We start from the raw sequence: 14,872 nt of genomic DNA, 5'->3' as shown, positions 1-14,872 counted from the left end.
TATGACGACATGCTCGAAATACGACGATTTATGACAACGTTGCAATTTGGTTGTTTTCCCGCAAGACAGACCCACAGCAGGTTTTCTTGTTAGAGAAATCAACATGGGTTCCAAAAGGGTTAATGCAGGTGGTGAAAAAAAGAAAAAAGGTGACGCTTACCATTTAAATTAAGAAGCAAATGATATGAACGTGGTGTGAGTGAAGTGGCCGCCACGTAAAACCTTCCCACTCTTCCACACCTCTCTCACTCTCTCGTCAGTCACACGGTGTGTTCAGGAACAGTATGCAAAAGACAACTGCCACATTAGAACCTGATTCATTACATTTATTTATTGTTATTATTACCTGTATTAATATTATTTGTATTTGTATTTATAATTCATTCGCTTTGCTATGTGTAATTGCTACTAGTAATTGTACCTGCAGTATTTACCGTATTGTCCCGAATATAAGACGGCCCTGATTATAAGACGACCCCCTCTTTTTCAAGACTCAAGTTTGAAAAAAGACTTTTTGAACACCAAATTAATTTTAATACAGAAAATAATTACAGTACATCCGAAACAAATGATTATAGCAATGTATTTGAGAGAAAAAGTGTGTTATTTTGCGTCATTCAAATCTTAATATCTGAACATTTCAATATGTAAACCAAAGTGCAATCACATTTGTAAATGAATGGCTTCTGGTTTTTGAAATGTAAATAAACCAATCTATTGTGATGAAACAACAAAATTGCAATAACTGCATTAACCATCAAAGTGAAGTCTAACTGTAACTGTAGTCTTGAAACAAATCTGAATAAGGAAAAACATCGCAATAAAATAATGCAAACTGGTTAAACGAGAGTAGGTGAGATCTGTCATGACAGAACATTGCTTCAATGATATCTGGCGCCATCTAGTGTTGTGAATGGGGAGAGTAGCTGAGATCTGTCATGACAGAACATCAATGATATCTGGCGCCATCTAGCATCGTGAATGAGTATATAGTTTACACCGCGAATACAAGACGACCCCCTCTTTTTCAGTCTTATTTCAATGCAAAAAATACCGTCTTATATTCGGGCCAATACGGTATTAAGGATTTAGCGTAGCATTTTGGGCTGTGGAACAAATTCATAGAATTACAGTGGTACCCCAACGTACGATTGCTTCGACACACGATCTTTTCGACATCCGACATACAATTTGACTCGCCATTTGTCTCTACATCCAACGACATGCTCAAAATACGACGATTTATGACAGCGCCGCAGTTCCTTTGCTTTGCCTTAAGACAGACACACGGCGGATTTTCTTGTGAGAGAAATCAGCAGGTGAATTGAAATGAAGATGAAAATGATCAAATATGAAAAAATATGAGCCAATGTTAATACGTTAACCACTTCAGACCCGCATTTTTTCTGCTGGGCAAAAAAAAAAAAAATCTGCGCTGATTTTTACTCTACTTAAGAACATGAATAAAGTGCTGTTCTTTGGTCGGAGATATTTCATGCTTTTTTTTGGTTATTTCTTTGGTAATGTGTTTTTACATGGTCCTTTTTGAAGTTGCGTTTGGTCAGCCATTTTTAAAGAGCCAAAAATAGCAAAGAGGGTAAAGTTTCTTCCAATCATCTCCCGGAAGTGGCAATAGCAACAAAATTCAGTGTATTTATTGGTTTAGAGACGTGAACGCATCATGTACTTCAGCAGCTTGGTCTGAAGGGATTAAGGTGACAATTATTATTGTGGTAAAATCGCCCCCAAAATTGCCAGCTTCGCCTGGATTTTAATCATTTATTTCAGAATTCGTGCAACACAACACGCCTACTATCCGGAGCAGTTGACGGCAACAATAAGAAAACATTAAAAGAGGGGAAAAAAAAAAAATCTCCAAAACACATCCGCCATCTTAGAACCCGATTCATTACATTAATACAGGAATTATTAATATTTTTATTATTTCATTTTTTATTAATAATTTATCTGTTTTGCTATGTTTAATTGCCATTTGTAATAGTACCAGCATTATTTATTAAGGATTTTGTGTAGGTTTTCGGGCTGTGGAACGAATTAATGGAATTATAATGTGTTCTTATGGGAAAGTCCTGCTCGACATACGAGCATTTCAACTTACAAACAAGGACCTGGAACTAATTAACTTTGAATGTAGAAGTACCTCTGTATAATGTATTCCTATGGGACATATGACCATTTCGACCTACACCCCAGGTCCTGGAAAGAATTAAATTCGTATGTAGAAGTACAACTGTGTGTAATTTTTAAATCACTCATAGCTGTTTTTAATTTGCATTTTAAAAATTCTTTTAATTTTTTGCTATATAAAAAATTGATTTTTTTCCCCACAATGGATCCTTCAATTCATTCTTTTATTTAAATTATTAGTATATATTTTTTTAATTGTACAATGTAAAAATGTGCGGGTAACAGTAATACTGCAATTCAATGTCAAATAGCAGCTGCAAAATTGTATCACGTGGGTTGCAGTTGGTTCCTGGGCTCAAGTCTGAGACATATATGAATATATTTGCAGTTGTTCGATAATGACTATTGAACCAATAACCGATATCCCAATATTGCGTAACTCCAAAAATCTGATAGATATATGCGGTTGTGGATGTAACATTTTCATTATTTTTCAGTCATTTATTGTTCATTTATCTTTCGGAGTATGAATGAGAATAGTCTGCTCATATAATAAATCCCAAGCATCTTAGTTTGGAGACATCTAATGGTCAATAAGAATAACTGCTGTGCTAAACTGTGACAAGCCCTTGTACAAAGGCAGAAGGCTGCTACATTCACTTTGATGGCAACATCCATATTGACCCAAACCCGATAATGAAAAACCGATGTCGATATTATTCGATATCATTTTAAAATGCTTTCATCGGCCTATATTATTGGGACAAGTCTAAATGCAACAACAACAACAAAAGATGCTTAACCAATTCATGTATCAATCCAAAATGATGTATTGTTCCACCACAATTGCTAACGTATTATTTTGATTCCACACAAACATTACAGAAATTGGAAAATGTTAACAGAAATTCCAAGAGTATGGATTTAAAGCTCTCTGTTAGTTTTCAATTAATTACTATATCTTTGCTAGTGTCCTCTGAGCATTTACTCAATATTCTTGATATTAAAGGGACCCACAGATAGACAGACTTGTAGTTCATAAAAGATAAATGTTATATGAGTTAAAATAATTTGATATTGAAACCCCTCTTGATGTTTTTTTTTTTTTTTTATACAATTTATAAAATTAGTTTAACTCGTAGGTCGCCATTGTTGTTGACGTCGCAGGGTGGTGACGTCACATGGTTACGCCGCTGGGCTACCAGAATATGACTCTTGCGACAAAAACATGTCATCTGTTCAACCCTTTCAATTTGAACTCGAAACGAACATTAATAAGCATGACAGCACGTCGATATTTTACAAAACGGGCAGCAAAAGCAAAATGGACAGGAAAGACGGGATGAGACGAGAGTGTGTCAAAATGTGCTACATGGGCGAAACGTCCTACAAGAGGCGAATTTGACAGCATAAGTACTACTCTGCGCTTTCAGCTTGTTTTGTTTATCTGCATACAGACAAAACATATTAAAGATGCTTCAAGAAAATACTACAACATAGTAATATCAAATAAGGGTGGATTAAATATGCTATGTGACCAATGTGGTCAACAAAGCAAGAATCTCCTTTAAGGCTTCCACAAGAAAACATAATGCTTAAAAGAATGAGATGGAAACGTATTTTGAGGCAATGAAAAGGTAATAAAAGACTTAATAAAAGCACAAATGATAGGTACTCGCCGCTTTTAACTGATGATTGCATGTGTTGGAAGTCTTGCCGCGTAGAAGGAATTGCAGAACACTGGTAGTGGTCGTCCAGTGACAGTGACAAACTACGTCATCATCCTGAGCGTTCTTTGCGCGCATAAAACGTGGCGCCCTCCGTAAGTCAAAACATGCACCAAATATTATAGATTTTTAAATAAATAGCATTATTTTATGTGTTTCTAACAAAAATATTTTAGTAAAAGAGGACAATTGTGGCTTATTAGATCCTATAAGTCCTTAAGTCCAAGGTTCCCTTTAAGAGCCACATACTAGTTGGCCAAAAGTGGCACTACTAGTAGAAAGGACGTTACTCATTGTCCACTTATTTGTCCTACTTGTGAGAACAAATAGAAACATGGATATCAAGGATTTGAAATAAATGTGGAACAGATTTTGAATTGAATTGTAAGCAAAATAGGGGTTTGTAAGTGACCAATTGCTCCTATATTTGAACATGCACACATTCTGGTTATGAGGAAATGTTGGAAAAGTGTTTAGTGTGGTGTGAAAGCGTATGAAATGCCATCATGGAGGATGGGTGGACTACCCCCCTTTTGCCCTCCTTTTTTTCCTTGGGAGGGGAGCTTTTCTTATTCAAAAGAGGCCCACAAAAGACTTCCAGTGAGCCTTGCCACATCCCCATCTGACTCGGGGGGCCATTCATCAGCCTTGCAAGCCTATCAATGACACGTCCCCATCAGGGCTCCTATAAAAATCAGCCCCCTTTCCCATGAAACATCAGCAAACATTTTGACGGCTCTGCCTTTGCCCCCACTGGATTTCTGGAGGACCCTCCAAAACGCCACCCCACAGTTCCCCACCCATACGTACTCTCCCTCGCTCTCTCTCTCTCTTCTCCACTCAGACCCTCAGCATCTCCCCTCCGACGGCCAGTGGTCGCGGAGACGGCGAGCGGGGAGAGGATAGAGAGCAGGTGGAGGAGGAGGAGGTGGGAAAGCCGTGGCCGTTTTCTACTGGGGGGAGCGCTTTGATGGGAAGAGGATGCACTGTGGGCTACTGGAGGAGCCTGACATGGATTCCACAGGTCAGTGGCAAGCCTGGAGGCCGCGAGGGAATGCGCCAAGTCGCCTAGGGCCTCTCCCCAAGCGCTTTTGGGATATTCCGGGTGGAAAATAGGGCTTTCGCTTCTTGCTGCTCACAGCTGGTGTTTGGAAAGTTGGTGCAAAATTTTGCAGTTCATTCTTTAATGTTTTTTTTTCCCTTAAATGAGGATCTTTGCCTTTTGTCTAGTTTGAGTTTTCTCATTTAAGAGTAGTGTTTTTTCTTTTTGGTAATTTCTGATCCAGAAATGGTAGTTTTATACTTTAAGTAGTATTTGGCCTACATATAGTTGATTTTTTTTTTTTTTTACTCTATTTTTAAAGAGTACCGTTGATACTTTTTTTGTTTTTAAGCTGAGTTAGCAAGTAAACATAATAACTAGTACAGTTTTGTCATTTTATTTTCAAACCGTACATTACATTAGATTCCTGCTGTTTAACGTAATTATTTTGTTTCATAAATCAGTTATAATACAGGTCTAGAATTATTTAAAAATAAATTTAAAAAATCAGAGGCAGTGACGTTTCAGAAAATGTTCCATAGTGAATTTTAGAAAATCTCTTTTTTAAGTAGCTTTCTTAATAGGCAAAACTTTGAAATGAGTTTTTTTTTTGTGTGTGTTAAAATGTGCATTCCTTAAATGTTATTTTGCTTGATTAGACGTTTGTGTTGCTTTTTGGATTTGGCTGAATGGTTCATTTTTTTTAGATGTTTAAAATGCAGACTAAGTAAACCTGTGCTATTTCCAATTATATATTGAAAAAACATCTTTAAAAAACAAACAAATCCATCTCTATTTGTACGGCATCATAGTTGAAGTACCGCAAGTGATAAAACTGTTATTGTCTGCGAAGGAAAAGCAACGTGGAAATTCAGTCAAAAGCAACCTCAAACTTGCAGGTGCATTAGTAAACTAAATAAATAAAAATCTAGCATGAATTTCATATTATTAGTAAACTTTTTAATTCTATCAACTTTAAAAAAGAATTGTGTTTGCATTCGGAAGCCTCTTTTTTTTAATTATTATTAATCAAGTTAGTAAATTAAACAGAAAATTGCAGCATCAAAGCTCACGAAAATATAGTGTGTGTAGCGTGTTGTTTTGACATATGAATATGTATTACAGTAAATCATACTGAAATGTGTAGTAAAAAATCAAAAGTAGGCTCGAATATCGTACAGTGATTAAATGTTTGCATAATCTTCAAAAAAGTTTGGGGGGCTGTTAATAGTATTAATCATCGTGATAAGTAGTATTTGCGATTAAACCGGAGCGTCTCGGTCAATTGTTTTCAAATTAAAGTTTCAACTTGGAAAAAAAGAATGTCATGCAAGCTAAAAAAGATGACCAATTTAAATTGAGATTAAAATCAAAAGTCCAGTGTCAGGTCACATTTAAAAGAAAAAAAAATGCTTCAAACTAAAAGCACATATCATTCACCCCTTTACTCTCAATACAATTAGTCGTTAAAGTCCAGCGGAATTGCATCCATGGCACAGTATGGCGAGGTTATTGAGTGAGCTTGCAGGTGCACGCCGTGTGTGTGTCGGGTCACTTAGTCCACAGTCCGCGTTCAGAAATGTGTGAACATCCGTCCCACTTGTTGATCGACTTTAATCCAATTATTTCCGTCCCGTACTTATCTTCCCCCGAGGCAAATGAAGCCTGTGTGGAGAATTAGCTTCACTTCAGCTGCTTTCGCTTACCCCCCACTCCCCGTTAACCTCCTCCGTGACACCCCCCTTTTTCTTTTTAGATGAATTTTAATCACAACAATGAAATTAGATCCTAATCTAGCGCTTGAGGGCTGAATTTGTGTTTGTGTTGTTGCCCAGTTGGAAAAACTGGTGTTGCTTTGAAGTTGCGCGTCGTCATTTTAGAATAAACGGACATAGAAAGCGATTAAAACTAGTCAGATCCAATGCTAAGATGCTATTGCTCATCTTATTCAGAAGACTGACAGAACTTTGCCCATATTTTGGACATTATTAGAGTTCAAATTTGACTTGCGTAATAACATACACACAAACAGCTTATAAACAACAAAACAACGTTTATTGCTGGGGATAAACTTCCTGTGTTATATGTCGTTTTGAATGTGGATGTTTTACCCCTCTGTTTGCAATAAACACATTTAAAGTTAATTAAACAAGCCTAAGCTTATCACAAACATTTTAAAGTACATTTCTTTGTGCATTAGTGAGATACACACTCATATAGTGAGACTATAACCCCCGCAAAAAAGGAATAAAAATACCCCACCCCACACTTTCTATACATTTAAACTTATCGAAACACTAGTCTCGAGTAGTTTTAATACTACATTTTGAAACCATTCATTGGTTTCTTTTCATTTGTCACTCGCATTTGAAGTTTCTTCTGAAACTGACACAGAAGACATATTTGTATGTGTATATGTTAACATATTCAAACAAACCATAGAATTTCCACTAGCTTGATGCTAACACCACACAAAACCCTTTATATGGGCGAATTGAAATTAGCATCGATGTTGGATTAATTATGATTTTTCTAAGAACTGCTACTTTAACGCACACAGAGCAGCAACACATACAAATGGCAGGTACAGCTATTTTTACAGCATTTTCTATCTTCTTTTTAACTCTCTGCCTCTTCTTTCTTCTTTAGCATTTCATGCTGTATCTGTTCGAACACTAAATGCACAAATTCAGACTTTCCTGGACGCTAAAAAAGTCCATGCTTCAATATATCCGGCGGAAAACACTCAGGTGACTTGAAGTTCCGCTCTGAGACCCCCAATTTGGCCAAATTTCAAAACTGTCCTATATGCATGTGTGATACGTAGTTGGAAAGCATAAAATCTCAATATATGGGGGGAAGAAAAATTTTGAACAGGACGGCATTTAAAAAAATTTTAAAAATAAAATACACCCCTAAACCCTAACTCTAGGTGCGAGCATGAAAGAGCGCAATTAAAGACACCATGATTTTAACAAGATATTATCGCATACTTACCTTGTTTCGATCCAAAAACTCCGTGTGGCATGTCTCACCGAGTGTCAAGACACAGCTGTAAATGGACACTGCCAGACTTTTGGGGGATTTTATGGGTGAAACATGGTAATATAACAAGCGTTGCAATGCAGAAATCACAGACATCAAGGAAGGGGTCGAGATTTCTTTTTCAAATATTTACCCTTTAAAAAATTTTTTTTTTTTTTTCCCAATGTTTCTTTTTAGGATCGATTATTTATCTAAAATAACGGGGAAGATGCGACAGTAACAAAAAAAAATATATACAATTAAGCAATAGTTATGAGTTAGATATCCGCAACCTATTTAAAGACACTGTTTTTCATTGTGACGTAATTTGTTTAAACATTTAAAATATGCGAGTGAATAATTTTATAAAGTCGTTTTTTTTTTTTTTTTTTTAACTAAATATTAGACATCAATTAATGATAAAAAAAAATGATATACATTTCGAACAATAAATATAATTACTTCTTTTTATAGCTGGGTTGAAATAAAAGCGGTTGTGCAATGTCTGTAAACGGGGGTCTCCAGGGTAAAACGGACAAATTAAAAATAGTTTTGGGGCTTAATGTGCCATGAAACTGCTATAGCAGCATACAGACATATTGTTCTATCAAACACAACAGTTGTTTTGGCTTAAAATACAGCAGTTTATTTTAAAGAGGAGTGCAAGAGCAGAAACTGCTTTTTCAGCCTTGTCTGTGTTTTCCGCCATATATTTAAAAGTGCAATATAGCCAAATGTAATGTGCAATATAGGTGAAGTATCTTCATAAAAATTGCAAAAACTAGTTCAAGTGTCCCTAATATTGTGATTAAGCAGTATGTTAAAAGAAAGAAGGATTCCCTGCAGGGCGTATTGCAATAGCTATATTACTGAATCTTATTAGATTGTGTGGCTCATCATTTGACTTGCCTACAATCTAAAACGATGAAGTCTGCTGTAGTTGTTTCTAAATTAGGAACACTGATTTTTATGGTGAGCATGATGTAGCATTTGTATTGAATTTTTATCTCATCTAATAAATTGGCCCATTTGTTTCTAATAAGATGGACTTTGTTAGAAAGTGTGAGCGTACCTATTTTTTGTCCAAAATTTAAAAGAAAGCCTATTTTTTTTATAGTGCTGATGCAGATGCGTGGATACCAAGGGCTTAAGTTTGCATAGGAACGGTAGAGACGTAACACGACCAACTTTTCAGGATGCTCAAAATGTCCCACTAACTTTTATGCGACCTTATTTGCGTTATATAAGGAGTTCAGTTATATAGGTCGTTTAGATTGTCTTCCCATCTGTTTTGTAAGGATAGAAATGACCAAACCATTATTAAGTGAATTATTTTCATGATGTTCAGACTTAAATTTACCCCTTTTCACTTGCTGAATGTGACGGGCCATTTTTTTCCCCCCTCAAACGCCCGTGCGATTGACTGATGACTTGTATTGATTTAAAATGTGTTGATTTATTTTCAACATTATTTATTTATTTATTTTTTTTACTTGCAGCTTATACGGACATTTTTTCCCCCTAGATAATCATATACATTAAACATAATCGAGGTAAAAAGTTTTCATTTTTTTGTTGAGTTTGGCTGTGCTTGTGGACAAAAGCAGCAGTGTGTTACCTGAAGAAAGGTTCCATTTTTATTTAGTTTTTTATACCCCAAGATGTTTTTTCTGTCATATTTATTTATTTATTTCGACAAATGTAGAATGATCTTAAGACAAATGTTTATTTTTTGCATTCCTTGATAGTAAATAGATTATAAACAATATTCTAATAAAATCCAGACATTTATTTTTCAAAAACGTTTCTTTAGTTGGTTTTAAAAACAAAGGTATGGACCAATACACACGAACGTTAGTATAATTCAATAGAGATTTATTTTGCATTGATCCTTTAGCCTATCAATTAATTAGGTTCATATTTGTGAGAAATGAAACCCTGACTCACATTAACCCAGTCTGTTTGGTCTTATTAATATCCCGTCCCCAGCAAAAAGTGTACATGCAGTTTATTATGTTATATTGTCCCTACCAATGTTGAGACCAAACCTACACCCTTGGTGGATACGTTATTTATTGAACATCATTAGGTTATGCAGGTGAATGTCTAACGACCTCACCTCCCACCCAATGTCATCTTGTGCACGTGTCACTGATGTTGTGGCTGTATGTTGTATGCGGCTGTTCACAATAATAACAATAATGATACAAGAATGCAACTTTTGTACATAGAAATTGTGTGTGAATGTGCTGCAGTGCTAAAGCTGAATGTTATGGAATTTGTTGAATGTTGGAAATTTGTGGGACTTGAATTTGGAATGGTTTGAATAATCAAAATGTGTAAAATGTAAATATCTCTACATTGGAGATTTTACTATGAACATTTGTTCTTTTGGGTAATGTGATTTTAAAATAGTCATTGAGATGAGTGGTGCTTTCAATCAGTTGAGAAATATGCAAGTGGGAGGTCAATCTGTAAATTGACTCATAATTTAGGAATTTTATTGTGAACATATTGAGATTTTCGCGATATGATGAAATCTTTCCATACCCTACCCTATCTGAACAAGATGCACAGTTTGAAGTTGGATTCGTTTTAATCAATGAACGAGCTGTGAGGCAGCTTGTCCTGAGATTTCTCTGTGTTGCAGCCCATAATTGTTTGAAACATTAGCAACTTTTTGCCTCTTTTAGTTGAAAGTTTATTTTTCTTTGAATGGGCAATGGTTGGAAATAGGGTTGTTCTGATCATGTTTTTTTTCTCCCGATCCGATCCCGATCATTTTAGTTTGAGTATCTGCCGATCTCGATATTTCCCGATCTGATTGCTTTTTTTTTTTTGCTCCCGATTCAATTCCAATCATTCCCGATAATTTTTCCCGATCATATACATTTTGGCAATGCATCAAGAAAAAAAATGAATAAAACTCGGACAAATATATACATTCAACATACAGTACATAAGTACTGTATTTGTTTATTATCACAAAAAATCCTCAAGATGGCATTTACATTATTAACATTCTTTCTGTGAGAGGGATCCACGGATAGAAAGACTTGTAATTCTTAAAGGATAAATGTGACTTTGTATATTGTGACTAAATATTGCCATCTAGTGTATTTGTTGAGCTTTTAGTAAATGATACTGTAGCCATTTAACTGTTCTGCCCAAATGCATGATAGGAAGTGCAACCATGACTGTGCGTAGTGGCACCAATTGATATATCTTCTCTGCGTTGGGAAATAATATAGGGTGTTAAGAAAAAGATCAGTTACTACCTTTCGTCCCCACATTGCTACCCACGATATTTCTAATTGTTGAGAGAAGGATTGTGAGGCTTTAGCCAATTAAAAAAAGGCTCCAAAGGCTGCCAAAATTCACTCCACTCATTATACGCTGCCTTTTAGCTCTCTATATAGGTAAAATGGCGCCATTATAGATTGAACGCAACAACGCGTGAAAGGGTCGTGCAGCGCATGCGTTAATTGCGTTAAATATTTTACGTGATTAATTTTTTAAAAATTAATTACCGCCGTTAACGCGATAAATTTGATAGCCCTACTTTAAGCCAAAACTCAAGACTCTGGATGAGAGTAAGACATTTTGTCTTTAACGTTAAGTACAATTAGAAAGAGATTTAATTAATAAATATATATATATTAAAAAAAGGCATGTCCGATATTTTTTTGCCGATTCCGATACTTTGAAAGTGACGTGATCGGACCCGATTGATCGGGACATCTTTAATTGGAAAACTGCATTTCTTCCCCCAGAATGTGAACTATAAAAGTTGAAATATCCTGAATTTTGGGACTGCGTATACCTGATCTTTTGTCAAAAATAGCAACCTACCACAGCAGTCCTAGTATGTGTAGTGCGGCATTGACCAGGATTCCCTAGTGGTGTTGGATCGTGGTTGTCTGCAACCAGCTTGTAAAGGCCAACTGACTTTGGGCTAGAGAAATAGAGCGCCCTGGACTGGTCGCCAGACCAGCGCAGGGCAGACACAGACAAACAATACCCTCGTTCACATTTAGTGCCTACCTTGATTAGGGATGCATCAAAATGAAAATTGGAAACCAAGGACAAAAATCAAAAACCTTGAAATAAATGATCATTACGTAAAAAAAATTGTGATAAAAATGAATTTTGGGTGTTTTCGATCTTATTTTTCACTTTGCTTAATTCATCAGATTGAAGTGTACATTCCCTGGTTTCTTCTTTAGTCATGTATTGGCATATTTAGATCGAGCAATCAATCAACGCTTTAATTGTACGCCTTTTTTCATACACAGAAACGAAACATACAAGCCATACCGCTTGCGTGAAAGGTTTTTGGTTGCTTTTGCCGTGTAAGTTCAGTGATTTTTTTTTTTTAGAAACCAAAAAAGTGCCGTGTGGCTGTTCTTTGAAGGGTTAGAATAATTAGCATTTGTGTTCATTTCTGTTAGCGAAGCTTTTTTGTTTACAAATTATTGAGTTTTGTTAAACATGTTTGAGTTTGAATATGCCAAGGTGAATTCCCCTGTGTTATCTTCATTGGAATTGCAGTAAACAGTTTGAAACACGTACACTTTGCCTCTTATTTCGAGGACCGTACAAGCAAGTATTTCTTAAAAATAATGTACGATTGTCCCCCGATTTTTGACAGCGAAGGTATTAGAACAAGTGCTAAGCTAGCAATTTAGGGATTTTTTTTTAATTTGATGAGTTGTGTGCCTTTTGGTGTAAATATCCCATAATGTAATGTGAATGCCTGTTGTTTATAGTCCAGTGCAGTTTAAATGTGGACAAATACACTGCTGGCCAAAAGTATCGGCACCCCTGCAATTCTGTCAGATAATGCTCAATTTCTCCCAGAAAATTATGCAATTATAACTGCTTTGGTAGTAATATCTTCAATTATTTTCCTTGCAATAAAAACCCACAAAAGAGAATGGGGGAAAAAAAAACATTATCATCCTACACAAAACTCCAAAAATGAGCCAGACAAAAGTATTAGCACTCTTTAAAAAAAAAATCATGTGATACTTCTCTAATTTGTGTAATTAACAGCACCTGTTACTTACCTGTGGCACATTACAGGTGGTGGCAGTAACTAAATCACACTTGCAGGAGTTAAAATGGATTAAAGTTGACTCAACCTCTGTCCTGTGTCCTTGTGTGTACCACATTGAGCATGGGGAAAAGAATGAAGACCAAAGAACTGTCTGAGGACTTGAGAAGCAAAATTGTGAGGAATCATGGGCAATCTCAAGGCTACAAGTCCATCTCCAAAGACCTGAATGTTTCTGTTTCTACCGTGCGCAGTGTCATCAATAAGTGTAAAGCCCATGGCAATGTACGGAAAAGAAAAATTGACAAGGGATTTCAACAAAAGATGGTAAATGGTGTTATACTTGTATAGCGCTTTTCCACCTTTCAAGGCGCTTTACACTACATCGCCATCCACCTACTGGTGACGCAGCACCAGGAGCAATGTGGGGTTCAGTATCTTGCTCAAGGATACTTAGGCGAGTTCATCAGGGCAGAGAATCGAACCCACAACCTCTGGGTTGGGGGACAACTACTCTACCACTGAGCCACACCACCCCTGGAAAGATTGTGCAGATGGTGGATGAAGAACCTCGACTAGCATCCAAACAAGTTTAAGCTGTCCTGCAGTCCAAGGGTACAACAGTGTCAACTGTATTATCCGTTGGCGTCTGAATGAAAAGGGACTCTATGGTAGGATACCCAGGAAGACCCCACTTCTGACCTAGAGACATAAAAAGGACAGACTGGAGTTTGCCAAAACTTACCTGAGAAAGCCAGAAATGTTTTGGAAGAATGTTCTCTAGTCAGATGAGACAAAAGTAGAGCTTTTTGGGCAAAGGCATCAACATAGAGTTTACAGGAAAAAAACAAGGCCTTCAAAGAAAAGAACACGATACCCACAGTCAAACATGGCAGAGGTTCCCTGATGTTTTGGGGTTGCTTTGCTACCTCTGGCACTGGACTGCTTGATCGTGTGTGTGGCATTATAAAGTCTGAAGACTACCAAAAATGTGTGCAGCATAATGTAGGGCCCAGTGTGAGAAATCTGGGTCTCCCTCAGAGGTCATGGGTCTTCCAGCAGGACAATGACCCAAAACACACTTCAAAAAGCATTAGAAAATAGTTTCAGAGAAAGCATTGGAGACTTCTAAAGTGGCTAGCAATGAGTCCAGACCTGAATCTCATAGAACACCTGTGGAGAGATCTGAAAATGGCAGTTTGGAGAAGGCACCCTTCAAATCTCAGAGACGTGGAGCATTTTGGCCAAAGAAGAATGGTCTAGAATTCTAGCAGAGCATTGAAGGAAACTCACTGATGGATACCGGAAGCAGTTGTTCGCAGTTATTATCTAAAGGTTGTGCTATCAAGTATTTGGGTGAGGGTGCCAATACTTTAGTCCAGTCCATTTTTGGAGTTTTGTGTAAAATGATAATGATTTTTAATTTATTTTTCAGTCTCTTCTGTGTTTTTTCATTGCATGCAAAATAAATGAAGATATTACTACCAAAGCATTTGTAATTGCAATCATTTTCTTGGAGAAATTGAGCAGGGGTGCCAATACTTTTGGCCAGCAGTGTATACTGTTTTTCTTGTGAGAGATATTCGGTGCGGCTTATAGTCAGGTGCGATTTATAGGTCAGAAATTAGGGTATTTTAATCTTAATTTGCTTGGCGCCAAACTATGAAAAGAAAGGTTTTCTATTCTATATTGTTTGTATATTGTTGTTTATCACCTATTCCTAACGTAACCCTCACAATAAACAGAGGAGATTCATTGTACTACTACTGCTAGTACTAATAAAAATCATGGTGATGATCACAGTAATGAAATTAGTTGTGTTTGTCCCCTGCTGAGACACTTGTGTGTTTTTCCTTCATCATATATTCTTGCCTT

At 36.5% G+C, this 14,872-nt stretch overlaps 1 protein-coding gene across 2 annotated transcripts in view; it reads left to right on the top strand.

The window, feature by feature from the left end:
* The first annotated feature begins 3,980 nt into the window (after nucleotides 1-3,980).
* rfx4 (regulatory factor X, 4) overlaps nucleotides 3,981-14,872 on the top strand; it is a 65,822-nt gene continuing 54,930 nt past the window's right edge. For both annotated transcript variants that reach the window (XM_057835685.1, XM_057835684.1), the window contains exon 1: nucleotides 3,981-4,899. In XM_057835685.1, the coding sequence (XP_057691668.1) occupies nucleotides 4,857-4,899 (43 nt within the window). In that variant the 5' untranslated portion in view covers nucleotides 3,981-4,856. The remainder of the gene's footprint in view (nucleotides 4,900-14,872) is intronic.

The sequence above is a fragment of the Corythoichthys intestinalis genome, chromosome 5 (genome assembly GCF_030265065.1).
Source record: "Corythoichthys intestinalis isolate RoL2023-P3 chromosome 5, ASM3026506v1, whole genome shotgun sequence".
Taxonomy (NCBI): Eukaryota; Metazoa; Chordata; class Actinopteri; order Syngnathiformes; family Syngnathidae; genus Corythoichthys; species Corythoichthys intestinalis.
Note: the sequence above shows the minus strand (reverse complement) of the source record. Positions and strands in the feature narration are given on the sequence as shown.